General features: G+C 44.1%; 1 protein-coding gene across 3 annotated transcripts in view; it reads right to left on the bottom strand.

Annotated features, from left to right (window-relative positions):
- The window catches only part of ATXN7L1 (ataxin 7 like 1), a 114,329-nt gene extending 89,746 nt beyond the window's left edge, over positions 1-24,583 (bottom strand). For 2 of the 3 annotated variants that reach the window (XM_084498360.1, XM_084498359.1), the window contains exons 1-2: positions 24,334-24,582; positions 23,764-23,832 (exon numbers count right to left, since the gene is read on the bottom strand). In XM_084498360.1, coding sequence (XP_084354486.1) covers positions 23,764-23,832; positions 24,334-24,448 — 184 coding nt within the window. In that variant the 5' untranslated portion in view covers positions 24,449-24,582. Of the gene's footprint in view, positions 1-23,763; positions 23,833-24,333 lie in introns of all 3 variants that reach the window. The other variant, XM_084498358.1, reaches the window with a different exon arrangement.
- Between the last annotated feature and the right edge of the window lie 214 nt (positions 24,584-24,797).

Raw genomic sequence — 24,797 nt, 5'->3', positions numbered from 1 at the left:
GAAAAGTTGTCGGGCATCAAACTGCAGCATAAGGAGGAATCTCTCTTCCAGCATTATGCTCTTTTAATGACTGCGTGTAGCAAAGAGGTTATTCATTTGCTTAATCCAATATTAGAGCATCGTGCTGGCTCTGCAACAATTAAAAAGTTAATTAAAAAAATAAATCAACAAAACAGTTCTATCTAAAGATAGGATCCACGTTTATTCAGCTTTTCTTTGAGACTGCCGTGCCTCCTGGTACTCCACAATTTATTTAATTGTAGAGATATTGGTACAAGAGGTCTCCTAGATACAGCCCAAGATGCAGCTTTTCACAGATACTGAGTTCTCTGGTGCACACCTGGCCCCAGCAGTGATAGCACCTTAGCTAGATGAAGAGAAAGGAGACAGAGAAGAAAAACCACCTCCTCTCATGCATTCAAGATACACTCCAGCATCATAAAGCAACAAAAAGTCAGTGAGATCCGTGGACGGAGATCACGTGAGACCTTTCCACCACTCCCACTAAATAAAAACATCCCCCAAACTATTACATGGAACAAACCTACCCCCCATTTATATAACTGCATGGGTCCTCAGAGGACTGTTACTAATTACCATGCAATCCAGCAGACAGGGCAGTGGACAGAGGAGCCAAACCCTGCATTCTTGCACCAGCCCACTGGGAAAACCTTTAGCCAAATTTCTTGAATTCTTCGTATTGCTTTCCCTGTACATCAGGAGCAGTTATGTACGTTGTAACTCCTAATTAAACATTTTAAAACTTACTGATGAAAAGCATCCTGCATGAAAACAAGTAATGTACACGTTTTAATACATGTTAACGCCTTATCTGCAAGTTTATGCGACAATTATAACAGTGTAAGTGAGGGCTAATTCCTGTCCCAACACTCCATCTAGATACAAAATCCCTGGTATTACTATTTTTCCCAAAAGACCAAGTCCAACAAAATTCAGTTTGGGAAAAAAAAAAAACACAAAAACAAAAGCGCAGCAAATGGGCTACATATGGTATAACAGCCATGCAAGTGAACATCTGCCCACTGAGAACTGTTTGCACATTCTCCAAGCACAACTACTTCGAGGATCTGAAGCAAACTCTGAGGCTGTATTTCAGAGTGCAGGAGGTCTGTACATGTCCTGAGGGATGTGATGGATCCCAGCACAGGACCGTGCCCCAGCCGCTGCTGCGGCACCAGACCTGTAGGAGCTGCTTGCCTCAGGGATGCCGGCAGCAGCTGGCTGAGATTGATGTGGTCCGTGGCTTTAATGAAGGGTAAATGAATATAATGTCAGACAGGACCATTATTCTAACCAGAACAGGCTGTGAAATTCTTGCTGTTAAGGAGGTAAAACGCCTGAGAAGAGAAGAAGCACAGGATGCACTAACACCCCGCTCAGCACAGTGCAAGGGAAGACCAGATGCATCTGTGGGGTCCTTGTTGGAGTATCACTCAGAGCCTCAGGTCACTGATGTACACCTTCCTTCTGAGTCTCCCCTTTGGCAGATGTGGGTGTTTTGCTGAACTCGGTATGTGAATGGCATGAGACACTGCTTGAGAACGTAAGATCCCTGCTAACGAAGCTCCCGCAGATGATCTAACTGTTCTGTGATTAAATACTGTCCTGTTTCTGAAATTATTGTGAACAGTCCTCCTAACAGCTAAGATCTGGAAAGGATATTCTCTAGTTATCAGAGCAGAAATGTTCAACGGGGCATTTATTTTTTTTCAGGCGTTCACGATAGAAAAGTCTCCGCCTAAGGGAATCTCTGGAAGCCAGACCACGTCGCCTCTCACAATGGCAAATACAAAGCATCCTCAAAGCTTCTGTCATGGGCAGAAGAATCCTAAACCAGCTTTGTACCTCAAAGTGCATTTGTTATTTTAAGTCTCCAAGTTCAAGTGGAGTCCATCATTTGAAACATAAACAGAGTCAAACGGCCACAGTTTAAAACTTGTCTTTCATTTAATTGTGAGCATTAAAGAACCAAGAATCTTTGTAAGTTTATAAAACCCAACTCTTTATTTTGATTAAAACAACATGTTTCTGCAATGAAAAAAGCCACTAAGAGCTGTAAAAATCACTAACTATGTGGAAGCAAATACTCTGAAATAAGTTACCAGGATGCATAATTGCTGCATGACTATACAATAAAGTCAAGGCAGTCTGGAGACTTGAACTATAAATTTCCTTGCTGATTTAATGAATTTCTTTAATGTCTAAACTAATAACTTTATCACGCATTTCCTACATTTGCAATATTTGTTTGAAGAATACTTGCAACATCAGTTCAACTGTTAACAATCCTGTAATATTACTGCATTTTCTCATCGTAGTTTGACCTTATCTCTGTTTTACATTCGTGAGTAACAACAACAAAAAATGTTTCTTCTGGCTAAATAATCCTAAACTCATCATAAACACAGATAAGAACTTGCTAATCACAATTCTGTTCCTTTATCCTTTAAGTGGCAGCAGTTGCCATTTCATGCACCAACTGAATTTTATGGGAAAAACTGTCAAAGGCATCAACTATCAAATTCAACTACAATATACTCACAATTTCAATAGAAAACATGGGCATAAACAGGATCCATCCTCAGATTCACGGTCTTAGCCTCTAACTGTGCATACATAAATACAACTCTTACATGGAAGTAGATCCTTTTAACAGCAAGCAGTGTTGCAACTCCCTACCAGCTACAGTCCAGAAGCTAGCCAGTTGGCCCATATTACACTGAAAATTGATTTATTTTGGTTCAGTATCAACAGGCAGCTACCAGAAATTAATTGATGACATCTCCCCTTGTCAAAGAAAAAAAAGAAAATAGAGATTAATCATGAAAAAGAAATCATAATGCTTTAAAAAATCACCAGTGATCGTTCATGCCCAGTTAATTATCAAACGTGCCCCGATTCTTGCTGAAATAAGGCACTCGTAGCTAGCTTAGAATCGCTGTTTACATTCCAAGATAATTCACAAGCACTTTACAACTGCATGTTTCAATAACCTTACAAGGACTTTTATTCCTCTGTGGAAACAGAGTATTACAAAATGTCAAACTTGTTGCAAAACTGTTGATGAAATTGTGAATAAAATAATCCCTGAAATTCCACCAAAAGAAGATACATCACACCAAAAATAATTAAAGCATTCCTCCCAAATGAATACTTCTTCACAAAAAGTATTCTTAACATTTTTATAAATAATACAGGACTATTTTTTCCAGCTCTGTCACCAGCTGTTATTTCGCAGGCTGAATTATATTTCACTTTATTGAAGTTACAGAATAAAATGCACAAAGGCCTAAACTTTATTTTAATGACCGGATTACTGTATCAGCACCGTGACATGTCTACGAGGATATAGAGAGCTCCTCGGTGGCATATCTGGATTCATCTGCATACCTCTCAAATACATGAGGAAGACTTCTAGATTCTAAAACCACCAAACATAAATAAGAAAGAAATGCCATCAGTTCCAAAACAGTCAAAAACCTGAAATTTAAAGGCTCCTGGACGCATGAGGTGACCAGGATCACTCCCGGTGGGAGCTGTCCTGCTGATGAAAACTTTGCCCCCTGTTTGGTCGGGCAGAGTGCTGAGCACACATTCCAAGGGAACTGGAAGCCAGCGGTAGCCCAGACACCCTCAAAACTTGGGACACTCTAAGCAAACAGAAACTTAATCATTTACCATGCTTCTCCATGCCTTCCATCAGATTCAGACAACTCGCAGGCTCCTGGAGGATTCCCACCTGAAGCACTTGCACACCCAGCAAATTGGGTGAGAGGGCAAGCTAGCGGCCAGGACACATCCCCAGCAGCTTCAGATTTGCTCCCAAAACATAACATCTCCCCCTGCTCCTCTTCCCTACCCTCCCCCAGGTAATCTCCTCTCACCTCGAGCCCTCTGTCCCCTTTCACCTCTCCAAATCTCTCTGGTTAAAAGCAATGCTATGGCAGAAATGGTGGGAGAAACTCCAAACCAAGTAAAAGAAGGAATCCCATGCAACACTAGGTTCCTTGCTTGCTCCCTCAACCAACTCCATAGGTGTGCTCTGGGACAGTTATTTTTTCTTGTTACGAGAGCAAACTGATACTCCCTGAAGTGAAAGGAAGCCTCCATCAACTTACTGAGTGCTGTGACATCGAACTGCTACTCTGCCATCTGCTTGGAGCTAAAAGGAAACTGAGGAAAAAAAAACAAACAAAAAAAACACATGATTTTAAGGCATCTGAGGCTTCAATACACAGGTTAGACACCTACAGTAGAGTGCAGCCCATATATATTCCTGTATAAATAATACAATCCGAAGTAAGGTTTGCCAGTGGATTTTGCTAAGTACCTTGCTGTGTTTGACTGCAAGTACAGCACAAACACAACACAAAGTGTAAGGATTCTGAAGACATCTTCCACAACATGTTTTTTTTCTAAAAAGATTCAGAAAATAAGTTTTTCTCTCTCCTTAGGCAAAAGAAGAGTTAGAACTTAAATTGCCAGCAGCAGACGGTGTAAAGCTGTGGCTGGCCTTGGCCCCCAGGTCCCCCATCCCACCCTCCACTACCTTGCTCTCCATGAAATCAGCAGCTCCTCAAAGCAAGGCAAAATGGGATGTAGGCTCCATGCAGATACAGCTACCCACACTGGGTAAAGACCAGGAGATAGGGCTATTGGGAATGTCGTTGAAAATGTGCTACATGCAGCAATTACCAGCAGCAATTCTTATTTCTTTTCCTCACTCCGCTCCCATACAGTCTCCCAGTGAAGGCACAGCCAAAGCACTCCAGCAACAGAACTGGAGATTCCTTTTCCATGTTTGGAGCAAGTCATTTGGCCTCTCTCTGTTTCTGTTTCTCCATCTGTGAAGTGTCGCAGAAAGCTTGAGAGGCTTAATTTATTAACAGGCTGCCAAGTGCTTTAGACAAGTGTGTTACTAAAGCATTAAAATTGTGTTCATTGGTTCTGAAAGGGTAAAGTGCTAGGCAAATCAAAATAAAAACAACAATATCCTTCGAGGAAGGCTACTCTGTTTGAATGCAGAAGTGTCATGTTTGTCTTATTTGCCTTTATAGGAAAAAAACACCTCCAGACTTTAAGTGTTTTATTACAGCAGGACATCCTGAACCCTCCTTTCTCCCCATGTCCCGTTACACTCTTGGAGGAGGTGATAAGCAGGGACAAACAAAACAGTAATGCCAAATGAAAGTGACACATGCCCAGTCAGACTCACTGCCTCCAGGCCGCAGGGAGACCCATCGGCAACCCCTAATTGACAGCAGATGTCAGCTACAGGTTGGCTGAGCGGGGCAGAAAAGAGCCTGGATGCTAATACAGGCACGGGCAAGCTGCTCCCAACACCTGCAAAACACAATAGACTAGATACTGGTAGCGAGCAGCACTCAAGAGCTGGACTTCTTTCAAAGCAGCATCCACGTAGAAGTTTTATATCTATGCAAAATCAGGCTTAAGTCATTTGCCTTTTTTTTTTTTTTTTTTTTTTTTTTAAATATTCCTTTAGCCACCCTATTAGAATCGTAGAATCACAGAATCATTAAGGTTGGAAGAGACCTCTAAAATCATCTGGTCCAACCACCCCCTGCCACCAATGCCACCACTAACCCATGTCCCCAGGCACCACGTCCAACCTCTCCTTGAACACCCCCAGGGACGGTGACTCCACCAATTCTCAAAGCCACTCCTGGCAAGACAAACAGTGCACCTAAAGCGCTGACAATGGACAAGGATGATTTAAAAATGCCAGCTATATGGTACAGATACATATTGACCAAGCCCTCATAGTCTAGTTACACTTAGAGTACATAACACCTACTTGTTGTAGCTAAAGCCACCTATGGTAAGCAGCAGCTGAAACAAAATAAGAAATCCAAAAGAGACTGGCAACAACAGCATGTTCATTTCCTTGTGTTTTTTTCAAATTATTAAAACACGATTAGCCCAAAGAGGTTAATATTCTTCAACACATCACAAATGAAAAGCAGCCTGCATTTTGGCAAAGACCCCCAGCACACACTGCCGAGGTTATAAAACCAGATGAGAGACTATAACCGATGCCTGAAAAGAATGTCATTTTGTATCACCAGACATTAAGAAAAATCTCAAAACCCAAAACATGATTGCAGAGAATTTTCTAAATATACGTATGTAAATGTATATATATTTTTATACACACACACACACACGTGTATTTTTAGGATAAAAAAGTGGATCTGTTGCAATCCACCTGTAGGAATTCAGCACGTAGAAACGCTAACGCTGCAGTGCCATCCTTCATCTTGTTCCTGCTAACCTTTCTGTGCACTTCAGATCTTTTCCAGCCTGCAAACAGGCTTTGCACCACACTGCTGCTGTGCCTTAATGCCGGTAGGTAGCCGAGCACCACACAGCTGCTCTGTCACAACCCCCCAAGCAGCACAGGGGGAGAAAATGTGATGGAAAACCTCACGGGCTGCACAAGAGCCAGCACACCACTCACAAGACGGCCCGATCCAGCTGTCAGGGCCGTGCACTAACCCTCTGCACCCCCAGGCTCCCACAGCAGCACGAGGTGTTTCAGTTCCATGCCGCTCAAAGCCCACGCTGCAAAACCCACTGTGCCTACAGCATCCCGAAGAATCACCATATGCTGAAAGCAACCTTTTTTTTTTTTTTTTTTTTAGTTCCTCACAGGTGTGGCTCTCTCTCAGCAGGTGACTGGCAGCAAGAAGCGAGGGTTTCAGTTCTATCAGATGTTCAGAGAGCAAAGTGCACCTCTCTGGGAGCTGGCACCTGACCCACGTGCCATGCCAAGCACGCACTGATAGCAGTTAACGGGCTCCTTCACACAGCTCCTTGCGGGACAGGAGCTCTTCTGGCTCTGCTGTTGCTTGTCTCCTGCAGAAGCGTATCTTGACGTTTTGATAAGGGGAGTGGAGAAGCGAGAAAGGCCTCTTTGTAATCAACAGACATCAGGTGAAACTCAGGGTTCAGGGTGCCCTGACTGTTTTAAGCCATCGCGAGCTACACGAGGCCCTAAAGCTCTCCAGCTTGTTTCTCCTACAGCAAGTACAGCTTTTGGAAGATGACAGTCCAGGTCAATTTAGAATTTGAGACCGCTGCATGACAATCCAGAGCACGACTTTTAATTATTATTTTTTTAAACATTTACCTTGTTCCAGTAGAAGGCAAACGAGAAATAAGAACTTTGGGGCTGTTACCTTCCATCTTGATTACGAGTGATGAGAAACAGCACCTCACAGGAAGGTGAAGCCTTGTCTTGAGCTTTCTACAACACAAGTTTCCATACATTTACAGATCTTTATCTGACAGCGACAGTAAGCCAGACCTGCCTAAAACACAGCCCAGCAAACCACTGCCTTGGCTGGTTACCCTGGGCAGACGAAGTCACTATCTGACTGCTTCCTCCAGCTGCCACGAAGCTGCCCCTACTGCAGGATATCAGCCTCCTTCTTGAATTCCTGCTTTCAGATTAGAAATTGAACTTTGTGATGTTTTATGTCAAAGTATCACCTTTTGTATTTGCCAGTCTCATATGCAGTTTATCTTAACAGAAGTATGGATTAAACAATGAAGAAAAGGTTAAGCAGACCACGTATCTGCACGAACTTCCAATGGTTATAAGCATTCTTCAGAGCAGATCCTGGCTTAATCCAGTGTTTGCGAAATTGGGGATAGAGGGACCTATATGGTGAGGGGATTATGGTGGTGATATTCCATCCAAACATTCAGGTTAGCTCACTACACACATAAATGTTCTCTATTCCCAACTAAGAGCTGACAGATCAGCCCCCTGCCAAGCTCCATCACCTTGTCCCCAGCACCGAAAAGGAACTGAGGAAGGATCAGCCTCTCTGGACATTTAGACCCTCCTCCATGGTACGACTCCAAGGTAGCTCAGGCCAGGTGTGGCCTTGACATTCCTGGCCACAAACAGCTGGAGCTCGTGCAGAGGATTCATGTGGCCCTGGAACAGGACGTGCACTGACACACGCTTGGAGCAAATCTCATTTCTCACTTCACAAGTTGCTTTAGCCTTCCCAACTGCAGAAAACAAAAACAAACATAAACCCAAAGCCTAAACCTGATCTGCAGTCCTGAAATTCTTTATTTTTTATTGGATGTGGAGGCCCAGAAATTTAACAGTTCATACACAGAAATCCAATATCGAGTATTTTCTTTTTTAGAGCCTCAACTCACGAAGCTTTATTTTACAAGTTTTGCAGGCAGTAATACTGGTAAGGGGAGGAGGGAGGAGAATTTATAAACGTGAGTTGTAGCACATTCACCTTCCCCCTATTTTTGTGTACAATGCTTGCAGCAGTTACAGAACCACCGAGGTTGGGGAAACCTCGGTGTGTCTGCACTGGCAGTTGGTTAGGTGCTTCCTTTAAGCCCACATACACAGCCTCTAAGTTGAGGAGTACCTTAAATCAGCCCTGCTGTGGATATAACCAGGAGAAGAGGTGACCCTCTCGCTCAGGTTATCCCCCGATTTTATAGCAAAGAGAGAAACTAAATGATTTAAATGCTATAGTCCTTCAAAAAAATTCTACTATTTCTTTTGCTAAACCAGGACACGGAGTTCTCCCACAGTTCATTAGAAATTACAGAGCCTCTTACTTACCATAAAGATTGACCTGCCATGCCCTCATAAATCCACGGGCAAGAGGGCAGCACCAGAAAAAACAACACGGTCACAAAAGTTGTTTTCCTCTGCAAACAAAGCAAAGCCAAAGAAGATCTTTGGGCCCAGCTGCCAGTTACGTGAACCAGGGTGAGAAGGCACAAAAACGACCTGCAATGCTTCTAAGAAGGCTAACAATTATTTCGTAAAAGATTAAGTTATTCTTAGAATTAGCAAATGGAGAGATATTTGTGGGTTTGATTAGTAAAATAAAAAGGGAGAATGGAGAGCACTACTTCCTCTTTTGCCTGTTCCTAGGGGACAGTCCCCTCTCACCCACCCTGCCAGCTAGCTGGCTTTTTGCTCTGACCACCTCGCCTTTCACATTAACCTTTCTTTTAACAAAAGTAGCATTTAGCATCTATGCAGTTTTACAGAGGGGAAGAATTAAGAACAAAAAGCTTGCTTATGATCTGGACTGAATGTCTATGTTAATTCTGCCCATAGAAATCCACCACGTTCCTCTAGCTTCACAGCCAAGCTTTTTGGTTTGTGAAGGCACCCTCCCTGGGAAGCACCAGGGCCTTACATGAGGATTTTGTGCAACAGGGAGCCTACTACATCCCTTGATAAGCTGTTCCTATTTAATTGTATCGTTAGAAAACTGCAACTTACTTCTAGCCTGAACTGATCTAGCTTCAGCTTTCAGCCACGAGAATCCCCTTAATCTTGCTGACAAAGAGCCACCGAACTGACAGATACCTTCGCCCTGTCTAAGTACTTACGGACTTATCAGGTAGCCTCTACCGTCTGTTGATAAACTAAATAGATTGAGCTGCTTAAATCTTCCATGCTAAAGCTGATTATCCAGACCTCAAATTAATGTAGATTTTTTCTGAACCCCTTCTCGTTTTTTTTCCATCACCTTTTTGAGTGCACACATCAGAAGTGAGATGTAGTTTTCCTGTAAAGCTGGGGAGAAAGCAGCAGTATTCACCTCCCTCCTGCTCTGTTTCCCTGTCGTGCACTTCCAGCCTTTTTCAAGGCTGCTTTGCACAGGCATGGTTAAATTTATCAGCCTTCTGGAGTAAACCTTCCTTCTCCGCTTATATTCTAGATGAAAGCTCCTTCTAACACAACCACCTCAGAATGGACCACGACCAAATTTGTTGGTTTGTTATAGTGGTTTTTTTTACCCCAATTGTACAAGCTCTACATCTAATGGAACATATGAGTTCAATGCCTACACTTCACAAAGGAAAAACCACAGAGCAAAAAATGACGTTGCAATCATGTAATAGTTCCCAAATTTAAAGGTACCTCCTTCAGCTGCTATTTCCTTCAATCACCTCACCGCTTACCATCTATTTTGCACCACGGCGTACTGATGCTCCCTCGTATATTCACCTCTTGAGGTACTGGGTGGACACAGCAGAGTTTATTTTAAGCAAAATCAAGTGGGCACAAAGGAAGGTTGCTTCAGGCTAGAGGCAGTGAAAGGGCAGAGCCGTAGGCTGGCCGTGGAGGATTTAATAATGCAATAAATCACCCCATGTAGTAAAAATTTATTGCCTGCTATGATCTTCAATCGGATTGGTGACCAACTGGATCACCAGCTAGCTTCCTCTTCTGTCTCAGATAGAAACATAACGCACCTATGGCCACAAAGTAGCTAGGGTAACCAAAATAAAAAACTAAAAAGTAAGATCGTATCCTTTCCTGGTATCCACCCTCCTCACTGGCACAGCAGGTGCAGGGAAGAAGATGACCCTAGTGACATTTGCACGAGAAAAAAGCAGGCAAACTAGGTTTTGGAGAGGTAACATCAAGTTCTACTTTCCAGTAAGTTTAAAATGAGAGAAAAGCATTAGAATTAACACTAATATTTATGGTGACTGTGTACAACACACTAGTATTCAGGGTGACTTCCTAAAATACAGTGAAGTACCTTTTTTTCCCCCCTCTTTTTCCCTTATAACAACTGGCCTGTTCTCTTAAGCTTGGTTCAGGCAACTGTTCTTTGGGGGAAAAGATTAGCCCCAGCACTTCATTTCAAGAGATGGCAGCCTTTGATCACTGCTTAATTTTAATGAGCAAAATTTGGTGCCATTGGGAGCATCTTTTGGAAATTTGTAAGCACGGAGCTAGTCTGTAAAGTATGCCATGACCTCTCACAGGCAAACGTGAGGTACTTTGGTCAAAAAATGCTGTGTTTTGGTTGTTTGTTTTAAATAAATACCTCCTGTGTTCACACTGCAATCTAGAAATGAGGTATTGCTCCTTTCCAAATCATTATGCAATAAAATGTTTCGGGGGGGGCTGGATGCCACCCTATCAGCACACTGAAGGCTTTCAGCATTCTTTCATTTAATTCCAGCGCAGGTAGGATTAGGCTGTCAACAGCAGCCATATTTGCATTCAAAGTCCCCCGTTTCGGTGACAAACGGATTGATTTCTGCGCATAGCTGTGGAACACCTTGGGCTTTTTCCCAAGGAAAGGTGATACACGAGAATTATTGGTCGTTACTTGGTTATTTTTGTGATTTCTTCCCATTCATTCACTCCCTCTCATCGCCAGCGATGGGCGTGCTGCAGACACCGATCACATTTCATATCCTTCCTCTAGATATACACACACAATCTCAATTATTACTAAAAGCAGTTTTAACACATGATTTCAAACGCAGGGAAGTCCTTCTCACACCTTCACAGTATTAAAATGAAGACGCTTCCAAAAGCACGTTCTGTGTTGTTCTCACAGCACTCTACACTCGCACGTGGTACTTCCAACACCTGCCATGAAAAGCCCACCTTGGAAGGGTTCTCCTGAAACTAAATCCAAACTCTTGAGGACTTTGGTCACAACAGATTCACTCTAAGGATGAAAGTCCATAGCAAGAGTCAAAGCTGCTTACAATTTCGTATCCCATTTAGCCTCTAATCCCACAGCACACAAATAAATGGACATAAAAGAGCTAGTGAAGAAGAAGAGAATATGAAAGAACGACAAATGCTGGTGCGTACACATTGTGTTTGTTTGTTTGTGTTCAGTTCTGGGCTAGTATCAAAACCAAGGCAGGTTTCAGGAGAACAGATGAGGCTGAAGCCTAATAAAGAAGGGAATGTTTAAGTATTTAGAGAACAGAGAGCATGTTTAGGAAACGGATTTAAGGAAGAATAAGATTTATCTTTCAGTAATGACACCGTGTGTCATTTTTGCAGTTCAACAATTACAAGTTGTTTCACTTTCCAGCTCCAAGACACTAAGATAATACTTACAAGATGCAAAAACTTTTTTTTTTTTGCTTTTTTTTAAAATGAACTGCTTTCACTAGAAAACTCTTCTGCACACATCTTCTGTGTATGCTCTACTATCAGCTTTGATGCCTCCTTCCTCCACATCAACTAATTATTCTCTGCCTCCTTCAAATTCCTCCTTAAAATAGCTGTCAGCATGCCATTTTTCAACATTCATAGACAGACTTTTGTCTTCACAACACACACTGCTCATAGCTTTGTCTGAAGTACATTTGAAGGTCTCTAAAATACAGACCACCCCTTCCCATTTTTAGAGCTACCCCTTTCACTCATTTTACACTATTTAAGCATGTAAGTTACACACCTCTTCAGAGTTTTTTCCAAACATACTTACTAAAAAGGCATTAAAAAAAAATCCAAGAAGCCTCACATTCAGAATAAACTGCCAGGAAAGCAAGAAAGCTTCACCATAGTTTTGTTTTGTCAAAAAACTCGGAAAACAGTCAGGGTAGCGACAGGTATCTTGAAAGATGGAAACATAATGAAAGCTGCAAATAAAATCTGCAGCATTCCCTCATTTCAGAGATGCAGTCAAGAAGACTATTTTTTTTTCTGATGAACAAGAAACCCCAAAATACATGAAGCTGCATTATGCTTTCCAGAGCCTAAATACCTACAAAGCTGGGTAACACACACCCAGTGTGCTGTAGGTTTTGATATTAGCTGGAGAAAACTTACCCCAAGCACAAAATATACAAAAAGTCTATAAAAATACAACTATGTGCAGCTCACCATAATTCTAAGAGCTCAAACATTTTTTCTCCAATTTCTCCTTATGTTTTTGAATTGCCATGCTTTCAGTTTCTTAGTGTATTTGCTCAGGATTCTCTAAGTCTTCTAGAAAGCCAAAAAAAAAAACAAAATAAAAACATGAATCACAGAACACAACTGTGGACTTAAGAGACCTTGAAGAGAAAATCTGAAGACTTTTTACAAACATTAATTCACTCTCCACAACTGCAAGATGTTTATGAACTAGTTGGATGACTGAACACTTACAGCAGGCAGGGAGACAGGCAGAAAGCTGCTTGGGAAAGAAAGGAAAGGTAATGAATAAAACCTCCCAAGCCAAAAGATCATCTCAGTCATCCTCTGTGTGTGCAGACAACTCTTTCTCCTCGCATTCTTCTCTTCCTGATCCTTTCCTTACACAGATGTTTAGATCTACTGAAGAAGCGTGAAAACCTGAGATTAACATCTTAAAACACCGCGTTGCCTGTATCAGGAACAGCCGCCATTCCCATGTAACACCTCGAAAATCATTAAGTCCTGCTTCCTCAGAAGGAAAAAAAAAAAGTGCTGCATCAAAACATGCCTGTCTGTAGTAGGTAGACAGTGCCAAGCTCGCTCTGCCATGCAAGACAAGCAAAAGTTCGTGTTTACCAGAGCGCTGAGGCTACACCCTGCACATTATGACTTATTAGCCTGGGCCCAGTCCATGAAAATGTAATCGTATGGCCTTGCCTTAGCTCTCAGAGCAGGAAGCACAAGTCAGGATCAGTAAGTGAGGGCTCTTGTAGGCATACAGCTGCTCCTGATGCCCTGTGAAGAACAGAACCACTGAGCTAGCAAAGCAAAGCCCTTTGATCTCCCTCACGGGATGTGTTAGCTATAACCAGTGAACAAAGCACAGGAGCCTTCTACTGCCAAAGCCATGGTCTACACAATCATCGCTCTCCTTGGAGAAAGGTGAGAGCCTCTTGATTGCTCCTCTTCTTCTTCAAGGCTTTGAAGCTTCTCAAAGGCACGCCATGGATTCAGACGCGGGGCAGTCGGGGAGGGCGAGCTGCCAGCAGTCCTCTCTCCAGTCATCTCCGAAATAATCTTTCATCGGGGAACCTGACCCAAAGGCTGACCCAGCATATTCTGAGTGGCATCAATTTACTCCCTCAGCACCGCTTGTTATTGCCAGCCCATTATTCCCGATACCCAGCACTCCACCCTCTTCCACACTTACTACATATTTTTGCCCTTTCTGTTTCTACCTTTGATGTTTTTTTTTCGCTTCTCCTTGTTATGACGAGGTCTGACTCCACCGATCCTGAACCCATGCTCATTTTAATGATATCCTCCTTTTAAATACCGTTTCCACTGCTTTATCCTTGCCTGGCCTAGAATTTGCAGTGGAAAAGGGAACCAGTCTGGAAATGAGGTTAGTGCATTCTTTTTCCCCCCTCTCTCTCTTTCCCTGCTGCTTATTAAGCCGTGTCATTCCTCCAGTGGAGCTGAACCCACACCTGCAACTTCAGCCTTTTTTCCTCCTCCTTTTGACTCACTCCTCGAGCCTTTCCTCCTGTCCATCTCTTGCTCCACAGCAGAACACAAATACAAGAACACGAAAGAGCCAGAAAAAAAGAACACGGCAGAACATCTGTCCAAATCCTCTCTTATCACCCCAATCCTCACATCTCCTTTCCTGTTTTTATGTTCAACTTCTTTCTCCTCCTGCTCTGACAGCCAACCAGTATTTCCCCTGTCTGGGAGCCTACCTCTGATCCTGTGTTTCTCTAACTGCACTGCTTCTCTTTCTATCCATCTTTCACCTTTAAACTCATTATGAGCTGTTTAATGACAAATTACACTTGCAATTTGTCTCCAGCTCCAGCCTGAACTCCCTTCAGCTGTCCCTGGCAATCCAAAGCAACTGCTTTCATTAAAATGTCTGAAAACCTCTTAGTACTGCAACGTCACCAAATCTGTCCTCCGTAACCCTCGTGTGTCTTTCATAGAAAAATAAATTTCTCCTTTTGAAGCATTTTCCTTTTCTGATTTCCGTGATTCTGTGCTCTCCCACTTCCCTTCCTCCCTCTGTCAACTCTTTCACAGGTCACTGAAGGCCTCCTTATTGCAGCTTCATCTTCTGCTTGGGCCCTACTGAGCTACAATTTTTGCCTTTTCCTTCTGTCTGGGAATCCCCCAAATCACACACTCAGCTCCTTTGGACACAGGTCTCAAACAGAGTAGATTTATCTCTACACAAAACTCTCAGCCTATCTTTCTGACACCTCTCGTCACCGAGCAGCTGTCAGCTTCAGCTCAGCATGGCCAGAACAGACCTTAGATTTCACCTCTCCCCACCCTCTTGTCTCCGCTGTCTTTCTTGATCGCTGTGGACAGCAGCAGCATCTCGCCCATCATTCAGATATGAAATACGATGTCATCTTTGACAATGACTTTTCTCTCGATCCATTTACTCGGGCTACATCTGTATCTAAATGATTCTCCCTGTCTTGTATCCTTAGGACAGTCTTCGCTCAAGATCTCCAGAGCTAAAGGTCTGTCCTTTGCCTCACAGTAGTCACTAAGATATTTTTGCCGCAACAAACATTCTCCTGCTTATTCACCCTGTTTCAAAAGTTATTTTGAGGAAATAGAAAAAAATGATCTATCATTACTCTACATCCTTCTGTGCACAAGTCTCTAGTTCAACTTTAAGCACTGGAAACAATTCAGCTTTGCTTTTCAGGTTCCTCTGTCTCAACTACGTTATACTGCCCAAATCCTACTTGCTCTCACATCATTTGCTCATGTTTCTAGAGGGTTCGTGACGGCAGTGTTCATTTATTAAGCTTCTAACAACCAGGCCGTATTTGCATTCAGGCCAGCTTCCACCCTCGAGTAAGGACGCCTTGCAAGCACTTGCAGCACTACTTCACTGCTCTCTGAACATCACCTGAAAGCTTTTCTTGCACCATTCTAAGAAAAGCATGCTACTAGCAGACAAAGTCTACCATCTATCATGCTGAGCAACTGTGCTTTTTTGATTTGTCAATATTAAAACCCCTGCTTTGTCACTTATTTTAAAAAATAGTTCTCTGTGGCACAACGATTTCACAACACACACACACACGCACACAGCCCTGTGCCCGTGCCCCGCACAGCAGTGTCCAGTCCCTGATGGGGCTCCTACACATTGGGATCCTGCAAACAACAACACTCCCTTCCTACTGAGGGCCGTGACAGATGAATTACTTACATTCACCCAGCTCATTGTCCTCCAGCTGACTCCATTATCAGCCCCAAACAAACAAGTTTTGGCTCTGTCGATGCTTGCTGCGGTGGCGTGGCTCCAACAAACTTTTCTGATCTAAATCATCAGGAGCATCCTGCCTCCACGGGGCATAACTAAGAGCTGCTGAAATAATTACTGGAGAGGTTAACTATCACCTGATAACCGACCTGACCTGCACAAGCAGCCAGCCTGAAGGTGGCTTCCCCTAGAGCAGAGAACACCCCTCAGAGATTGAGGGATGAACGCACGTGATGATTTACACTTCTGTAAATCCCCACTTCCCCCATTCTGACCATTTCAACCCACAAGAATGACAAGCTAAAGCCACCTTCTGCTACCACAGGGGCGTTTCAGTCCATCCTGTTTTGTCTTAGTAGGCAAGATTCAAGAAACTTGTCAACAGCTATTACTTCCACGATGCTAGCGCTGTCCAATCCAAATAAAACTTCAAAATCCCAGAGTCTCTGCCCCTCCTGCGTCTAGCCCCACCGCAGGAGGAAGAGGAAGAATGACTGGACAGAAAACATCAAAGACTGTGTAGTAGGAAGAAAAACACACAACATATAAACAAAGGAAAGAAAAGAGCACAGCAAAGATCCCCTCATAGACTCAAACCTCACAAGCACTCGTCCTTTGCCAGTCATTCTTACATCTCGATGTTTCTTCGCCAGACATTCTTCTCTCTCTTCTGCCCAACACCTGCTCCAAGCGAACGGAAAGGGAAGCAAGCCCAAGCCCCTTGTGTGCTGTACGCGGCTCTGTCACAATACAACTGCTTCCGTTTTGCAGACGATTCAGGAGGAGCCTGGGGACTACGTGAAACTGCACTAGAAATAAATTGGTACCAGCAGCCGTACAGGACCTGGAACTTCTGCCTTGGAGTCCTCTGCTACTTCTGGCTGACACTCCCTGGGATCTGGGACAACCACGTCTTTCCTTCCCCAGACACCACACATTTTATATACACGCGCTCACCAACACCAACAAGCAGTAAGACCAAACTATTCTGAAGGCTTATTGCTGTCAAGAACGCAGGGAGGAAGATATGTTGGGCTGTATTATTAATATAACGTGGTGAAATGTGAAAGGAGACTGCTGAACAATAATCGTGGCATTTCACAAGTATGGCAGACATCTCTATTTCTCTTTAGCGTACGACCACAAGCAATCAGAAAGCTCACTTCACCATCATCGGTGGCTTTCATGCATAACTTTTAATAAGCCACATGAGTTATGACGCAACCAATTCCTTAAAATCACCAACAATCAATCACAGAGAGTGGACAGAGGAAGAAAAAAAAGAAATGAGAGAAATGACGCATGCAATAGTTGGTTTTCCTCTGCCCCATATCTGTCTTCAGTAACTGCAGGATTCCATCTTCAGTCTGAGTCAGCTCAGACAGATGCACAGCACGATGACAGAAACTGGATCACTTTACCCACACAGGGTCTCTCCCTCACCCAGGAGGAGAACCATCAAAGACTTCTCGCTACAGACTTGCTGAGAGATCTGTCAAACACCCTTACTGTTTCACTACAGCATTAGCCACAGGTTTTTTGGCACATAAATTACTAGCTTCACCTGGCACCCTGCACCATAAACTCCGGAATCAGCTTCTTCAAGGACAAGCCAAAGAGATTCTCCACCAAGCTGAACTTGGAAGACAAGAGACGTTCAGTAACTTGACATCAATCCATACCCAATAGAAGCTGACAGTATTTTTTGTTAGTTATTCTAAAATTACTCTTAATAACAAGCTGTCATGACACTCGTATAACCTTATGGTGGAGTTAACTCTGAGAAATACTCATCCATACACTGCTTTTGCTGCAAGTGATCTTCCTTAGTGATGCACGTAGCGTTAGACATCAGAACTTCCCCTAGAAATTTCACCAGAAATTTAAGCTTTCTGCCAAGAGATTGAATGATCACTCCAGCAATACATAACTTAAACAAAATGTATTTTAACCATGTTTCCCATAGGATTTTCCACTGTTCCCATCTCATACACCTCAGCCCTGGCTAAATGGCCAACATCTTTTGCCGTGAAGGTAAAACAGAAGCTGATAATGGCCTGGTTTTTAGTTACCTAGGAACAGAAAGCCCATTTCTTGGAAATTACTCCATTTCTCAGTGGCAACTTGTGTAGTCCTTCTTTAAGCATGGAAACCTGTATTTCATCTATAAACTGTAATCCACATGCAGAGGCAGATCAACAAGGAAGCACATGTGATTCTGTATCTCAACTGAAATTAGATACACGTTATTTCACTTTCAGCTTTGACAACAGGGCTTGGGGTGCACTGCCGTAGACACGCCGTTTCCCTCTCTCTCTCAAGTCCCGAGATAAGTTCCAACAAGCAGGAGGAATGTCAGCGCCAGGTCTCTAGTGGCAGTGCTGTCTGTGGACAGAAAGCCACACGTGCTTTCCTCACTGGCATTCAAGAGACATACCTCAAACTAAAGGAGGACTAAGCCCTTCAGAGCAACTCTTGCAGAAATACAGGGAGAACACCTGAACATGAGATATGCTCCACCTAAAAAAACAGAGCTTTTGAAGAAGTCATTTACAGAACATCAGTTTTAGATCCATATTCAAAAACCTCAAAATCCCGATTCAAACCACAGAATGACCAGAGAGCACTCCCATTACTCTGCTTTTGTTACCCAGAGTGTGGGTTGATGAGCTAAAGGACATAGACTCTAGCCTCACAGTTACATAGTTGTTTTCTGAAAGCTGACCTACAATTCTTGCTAAATTTCTGGGCACAATCACACACAAGGTTTCATTCTTCCTCCACCACTGGTCCTCAAGACGTGTTGTCTGAGGCCACAACCAGGAGCCACTCCGCTCCCGAAGCTGTCCACGGAAAAATAAACGGAGGCAGGTATCACATCTGATCAGGAATTCAAACGCCAGAGCCCAAATGATTCAAACCCACTGCCATTTCTCGTCCCGAAGAAAACCCCCATCAGGACCTTTGCTCTTTACCCTTATCCTCAGCATAAAGATAAGAATGGTAAGGAAAAGTTCCTCTTTAGGACAGACACATTTCTGTATCCTGCAAATTCTCAGGCTGTTTGCTCACCAAGCTCTACCTGAATATTACATCTGCTTAAGAACCAGTATCTCTGGAAGACCTTATTAGCCTACAGGGAAGAGAAAGAAAATTTTACAGTATTCACCCCTCTCTTTTCCCCACTACAAAACCAAAAAGAACCCAAATCACCAACTAAGGTAAGGTGACCTAAATCCACTGACCTCTTCACCTCTTCCTTTTGGGGCAAGCCATTACCATCTTATTTCCCTCTCAGCCCTTCCCAACATTCCCCCCCACCACAAAAAGGTGAAAGATGAAGGCAACTAAAAAAAAATAACAGCTTATTCTTAAGTTTTTCTTTGATATGTTTTTAAAGGAGACAGACATCACCCTCCACAAACCACTAGCAAACAAAAAATTAAAGAAATCAAATCAACTCCCTGTGCTTACATTAACCAGCTGCTTGCTTTCTCTTCTTTCACAATCTTCTCATAAATAATTTTAGTTCTCTTCCTTGTTTTTCATACAGTACAATGCTGTATGCTACAGCTTTTTTTTTTCCCCCTACAGAAGTGTTCCCTATCATCTCCCATCCTCCTTAACTTCTTATTTCTCCATGAGGAATGATAAAACCATCAAGATACTTTTCTGAAGAAAAAAATACAGTGAGCAGAGCTAATCAGCATCCTTTTAATTTTGTTCTGATGTTACCAGGGCATTTAACAAAAAACTTTCCATCAGATATTTACGTGGGAAGTCAAAACAGGAAAAACACTGGAAACAATCACCCAGTAGATAAAAAAGCTCTGGTTTGCACGTACAATCTTCAAGTCAAATGGTCACATTGGGGGCTGTACAAGTATCGTACAGAAAATCCCAGATTTTAATGTAACATCAGAAAAACTGAACAGAGTATTTTATGTAACATCCTTAATGCTAAACAATAATGAAACAGTCTGGTTACTGACAAGATTATCTAAGACAAAACACACACATCATCAGACCGAAACCTCAATAATACAAACCCACTGAACTGAGAAACTGAAGTTGACTATGACACCAAGTACCCAGATTTAGATCTAAATCCCACAGGTCATATTTAACCCTGCTGTAGTTAGGAAAGATACACAGGATATCTTTTGCTCCTTTTAACAGCCTGTGTCTGCCTAGAAATACTCCCAGCACTTAATCCTTGCGCGTTTGCTAACCTGATTTTATACAGAAATAAACTAGAGTTCCGCAGGTAAGAAAAACCTCACATTCTTCTGTTTTCTTAAATGTTGTATAAAGTCAAACATATGCCTCCAAAATTAATCTAAACTCAGTTGCAGGTTATTACTGGCAATAAAATGCCACAACATCTATTCCAAGCACGCAGTTATGGTGACTTTTCACAGGACACAAATTGTCAAATAAATACAGGCTCTTTTTGTTATGCATGCTATCAGTAAGAAAATCTTCAATTCTTCAAATCTGCCATTCGACTTTTTAAAATTCAATATAAATTCCAAGTGCATCTCCTATTCTGATAACCCCTCTTCTAGCTAAGCTGGTTGGTTGGTAGTGATTTCTCAGATAAGTTACACAATACTGTTTCAGCTTCCTGATTAGATAAGCAGATAAAGTTGTTTTTATTTTTTTTTCTCTGGCACACACATTTATGCATAAAATTTTTCATTTTCTGTGAACACTTGCAACTTCGTAATCCCCTCTCCACAAATCTACGTGCCAGTAAAAGTCAACCATGGACAAACTGCATCACTGAAGGAAAACATAAAGTAAGTATTAGCATGCAAAAAGCAATTCTGTCTACAAAACTGAACAAACGTTCAGGAAATTTCTCTCCCTCTGTGCTGCCTATATACACACACCGTAGAATAAAAGAAAGCAGCGAGCAATCTTCCTATGGCGTTATTCCTTCCCTACAGATGGGGCACAGAGTGCAGGCAGCCTCAGGCATCTCTTGTGTTACAGAAAGGAACAGCACGGCCGGACTGTGACCCCTTGGCCCAGGGATGTGCTAAGAGGTACCCACCACGTTGGCAGGAGGGTTTGGGAGCCCATTTCCCTGCTGCCACTGCAGAACATCATCTCCTGAGTCCCACCCGGGCTGCCAGGAGGAAGAAGAGCAGCCCGTCACTTAAATAAACAGAGGACGCGACCAGAAAGGAGGCAGCAACACAGGGATGAAGCTGGATGGAAGCATTTTTTTGACACCTGGTTCTACCAAACCCAAACGAGCCCCCTTGTCATGGTAGGGAGGAGACCATCGCCCTCCCACCCCTTCCCCACACCATCCTCCCTACGAACAGCTTCACTCACCCAAACGCGCCCCTTGCCTAGCCGCCTGTAAGGGATATTGACCAAAGCTGACAAAACTCAGACAAATATTACAAGAAGCAAGCGTGGCAAGATCAGATTTTCCACTGTCTTTGTTGAACAGGGCTGTAATTTTTAATACTCACAGTCCTGTCCGTCTGTCACCCCAGTTACCTTATACACATAAAGCCTGATTTCTGTAAGACACCGCTTACAATCCCTACACAATTACCTAAGACTGCGAAGCAAAAATGAGTTGGGTTTGGTATTAAGACCCACCACAACTCCAATCCTTGTCTATTAACAAAGCAAATAAAAAGAGTCAACACCTAACGCAAGAGATGTGTGCAAGATCCGAATAAGAGCACAAGCGTCTCTGCAAGTATGTCAGCAATGTTTTCTGTAAACCTCTCTAACCCTTCAAATTTTTCCCCACCTTTACTCTTAAGGATAGCGAGGCTCAGGGAAGATTTACGGTGGGCGTTCAGACACATGGGTGGGTGTGGTGAAAGCACCTGTATTAACAGGCTGCTTAAGTGAATGCAGTAGAAATATTTCGACACACGCTAATTTATTCAAACTTTTGGGAAGTTCTTTCTAAGTGATCCCAAGCAAGTTACCACTTGGAAGCAAAACAATTCCTAAAGCTTTTTGTTTGCTAAATAGAGCAGTCATTTTTGTTCGTTTCTTGTTTTTCTTTTAAACTGTACTGCAATGCAAGCACTATAAAAACTAATAAGCAGTTCACACCTGTCACAATCAATAGCAATAATGACATTACACTTTGTTTGGAAATAATTTTTCTGGAGAGCACATTTAAATAGATCGCCCTTGCTGGAGTCTCTAAACTCCCCAAAAACAAACAAGGAGAGACTACAGCTCACAGCCTAGACTGAGTCGTTCTAGGAAACGATTTGCATATTAGGTATGACTAAGGAGCAGTGATGTTCTTCAGTCTGTGTCTCAAATAGCTCCACAATGAGAACTTGTGCTCAAGGACTTCTAGGCACAAAATATTTAACCTCAACAAATAATGCTCCTTATGGAGGCCAAGCTCCAGTAGCAAGATTTTTGTTCAATTGCTTTTGAATCAAGTGTATGCTCAATGCTACGGATGGACTCACAGAATGTTTGAGCCTTGAACATTTACCTATAAATAAGCTACGTTAGAATCCCAGTTCCGTCTCTAACTTATTTTTGGGCCGCAAAATAGAGTTCAGGCACATAAGAGTCAAGACGGGAATACAACCAAGCTTGGCGTCTCTGTGGAGGCCTTTCAAAGTGGAGGTTTTATGCTACTTTTAATATATTTTTATTTAATGTGCACTCCACTCCAATCTTGTAGTTTATCACACAAATTTACGTTACTGATTAATTCATTCTTTTTCTAAGGGCTCACTTATAAGACATAATATTCAATTGAGCTGCAAAGATGCTCAAAATTAAACATGCCTGTAATGACAACAATAATATGATGAGAAGCTTAACATCATTTCAGAATATGTATTATGACATTACAGGTAATAGTGGGATTTCTCTCAGCACCCATAAGTCACGGAGAAGTTTCACTATGATGGGATCACTTGTTATGAACCGATTTCACAAGTATTACTCGCGATGGGAAGGTTACACGTGCATAACACTGATCCTAACAGAACAGGAACAAATGGAAAGCTACATGAGAGTATGTCCCAAACCATTTCACTAGCTGCATTAGGTGTTACTCCAGTACCGTGTTAAGGACACACATCACAAACAGAATGGGTCAGATGGGTTTGTCTACGCTCACCAGTGAAGTTTCTCCTTCAGCAACTGACAGAACTATGTCAAGTATGGCATATTAGCAAATACCATTAGCCTGGAATTTGCCTGTTCGTATTTATGGCACCAGAAAACCTTATGACCCAGATGACCTTTTGTATTTGTTTTTGCATAATACGCATGACTTAGCCTGGCATAAGGTGGTATTAGATGCTGGCCGCTTCAGTTGACTGTAAATCACATTCGGCAGTGAGAATGAAGGAATAAAACGTGATTTAACCTAAAGTGAATGAACTCAAAGATCGCGAGAGACTATTTCAATGAATAAAAGCGTTTTTTGCGAGAGTCGGCAACGATAACACAAGGCTTCAAGTTGATGCCCGGGTTTACACGCTCATCTTCAGCGAGGAGCGAGTGGATCGTTGCGCCAAGAAGGTCCTCGAAAGAAATCCAATATGGCCACTGACGTGTGGGGGTGCCTTTTGACTTAAAACCGCCTCATCCCTTAGCACGCTGCCAGCCTCACGCCTAATATCACGCATAATACACCTGTTCTGCTCCTCGCACTTGGCGCGAAGTTGCCCCGGGGACGGCCACCTGCCTGCACCCAGCCCCCGGGAGCCGGCGGACAGGTAGCGAGGCGCGCCACGCACCGTCCACTTACCTTCTTTATTAAGCCTCATCACCTCCCTGCTCTTTCCACCCTCCTTTCCAGCCTCTTCCAGCTCTACACCTGCGGGCGAGAAGCGGCGTCAGGCAGGCCCGAGGGGGGCAGGTATTGTTCAGTGCTGGGGAGGGGGGGGGGCGAGGACCTTGCGGGGCGATTCCCCCCTCACCGCCACCCCCAGCCCGGGGGCACCCAGCGCCACGCACACCCCCCACCACCCCCTTTCGGGGCATCCCCCTCCCCGTTTCTCTCCCTCCCCACAATTCCCGTTTTTTTGGGGTGGGGGGGTCCAAGCGGCGGGGCACGGCGGCACACATGGCAGCGGGGGCTCGGCGCGTCAGCTGAGCGCCCGGGGGGGCGGCACCTCCCGCAGCACGGCCCGGCCCGGCCCGGCGGGCGAGGAGGAGGAGGAGGAGGAGGAAGGAAAAGGGATTGTGGGGGGGGTGGGGGGTGAGGGGGGTGGTGTCGGCCCCGCCGCTCCCCTCCCCCGGCCCCCCCGGCCCCTGCCCCGCCGCCGGGGGAGGGGAGCGGCGTGCGCGGAGCCGCGGGGCCGGTCCCTGCCCTTACTGTGCGGGGGGGCGGCGCCGTGAGCGTGCGGGGGGGCGGCCTCCCGCACCCAGGCGGCCCAGGGCTGGCCCAGGAACGCTTCGGGACTGGGCACGGGCCGCTCCAGGGCCGCCATGGCGCCGCGCCTGCTCTCCTGCCCCCCTCCTCGCTGCTTTCCCCCGTTTCCTTCGGCGGCGGCGGCGGCGAGCGAACGAGCGAGACACGGGATTCGAGAACGCCGCACGTCATCCTCGGGACGTTCCGCCGCCCACACGGGGGTAGTGTCAGCCCCTGCTCCCTATCAGATCGGGCTCCCCGCCGCACGGCGCGCATGCCCGCGGCGCCCCCCCCCTCCTCCTCCTCCTCCTCCTCCTCCTTCTTCTCCTTCTCCCTCCCTCCCCGCTCCGCCGCGCCTGCGCTGCGCTCCCCTCAGCCGCCGCCACAGCCACGGCCACCAGCGGGGCCCTGCCGCCCGCTTCGCCCCG

This window comes from Aythya ferina, assembly GCF_964211825.1.
Source record: "Aythya ferina genome assembly, chromosome: 1".
NCBI classification, from domain to species: Eukaryota; Metazoa; Chordata; class Aves; order Anseriformes; family Anatidae; genus Aythya; species Aythya ferina.
This window is presented reverse-complemented; position numbering and strand designations above follow the sequence as displayed.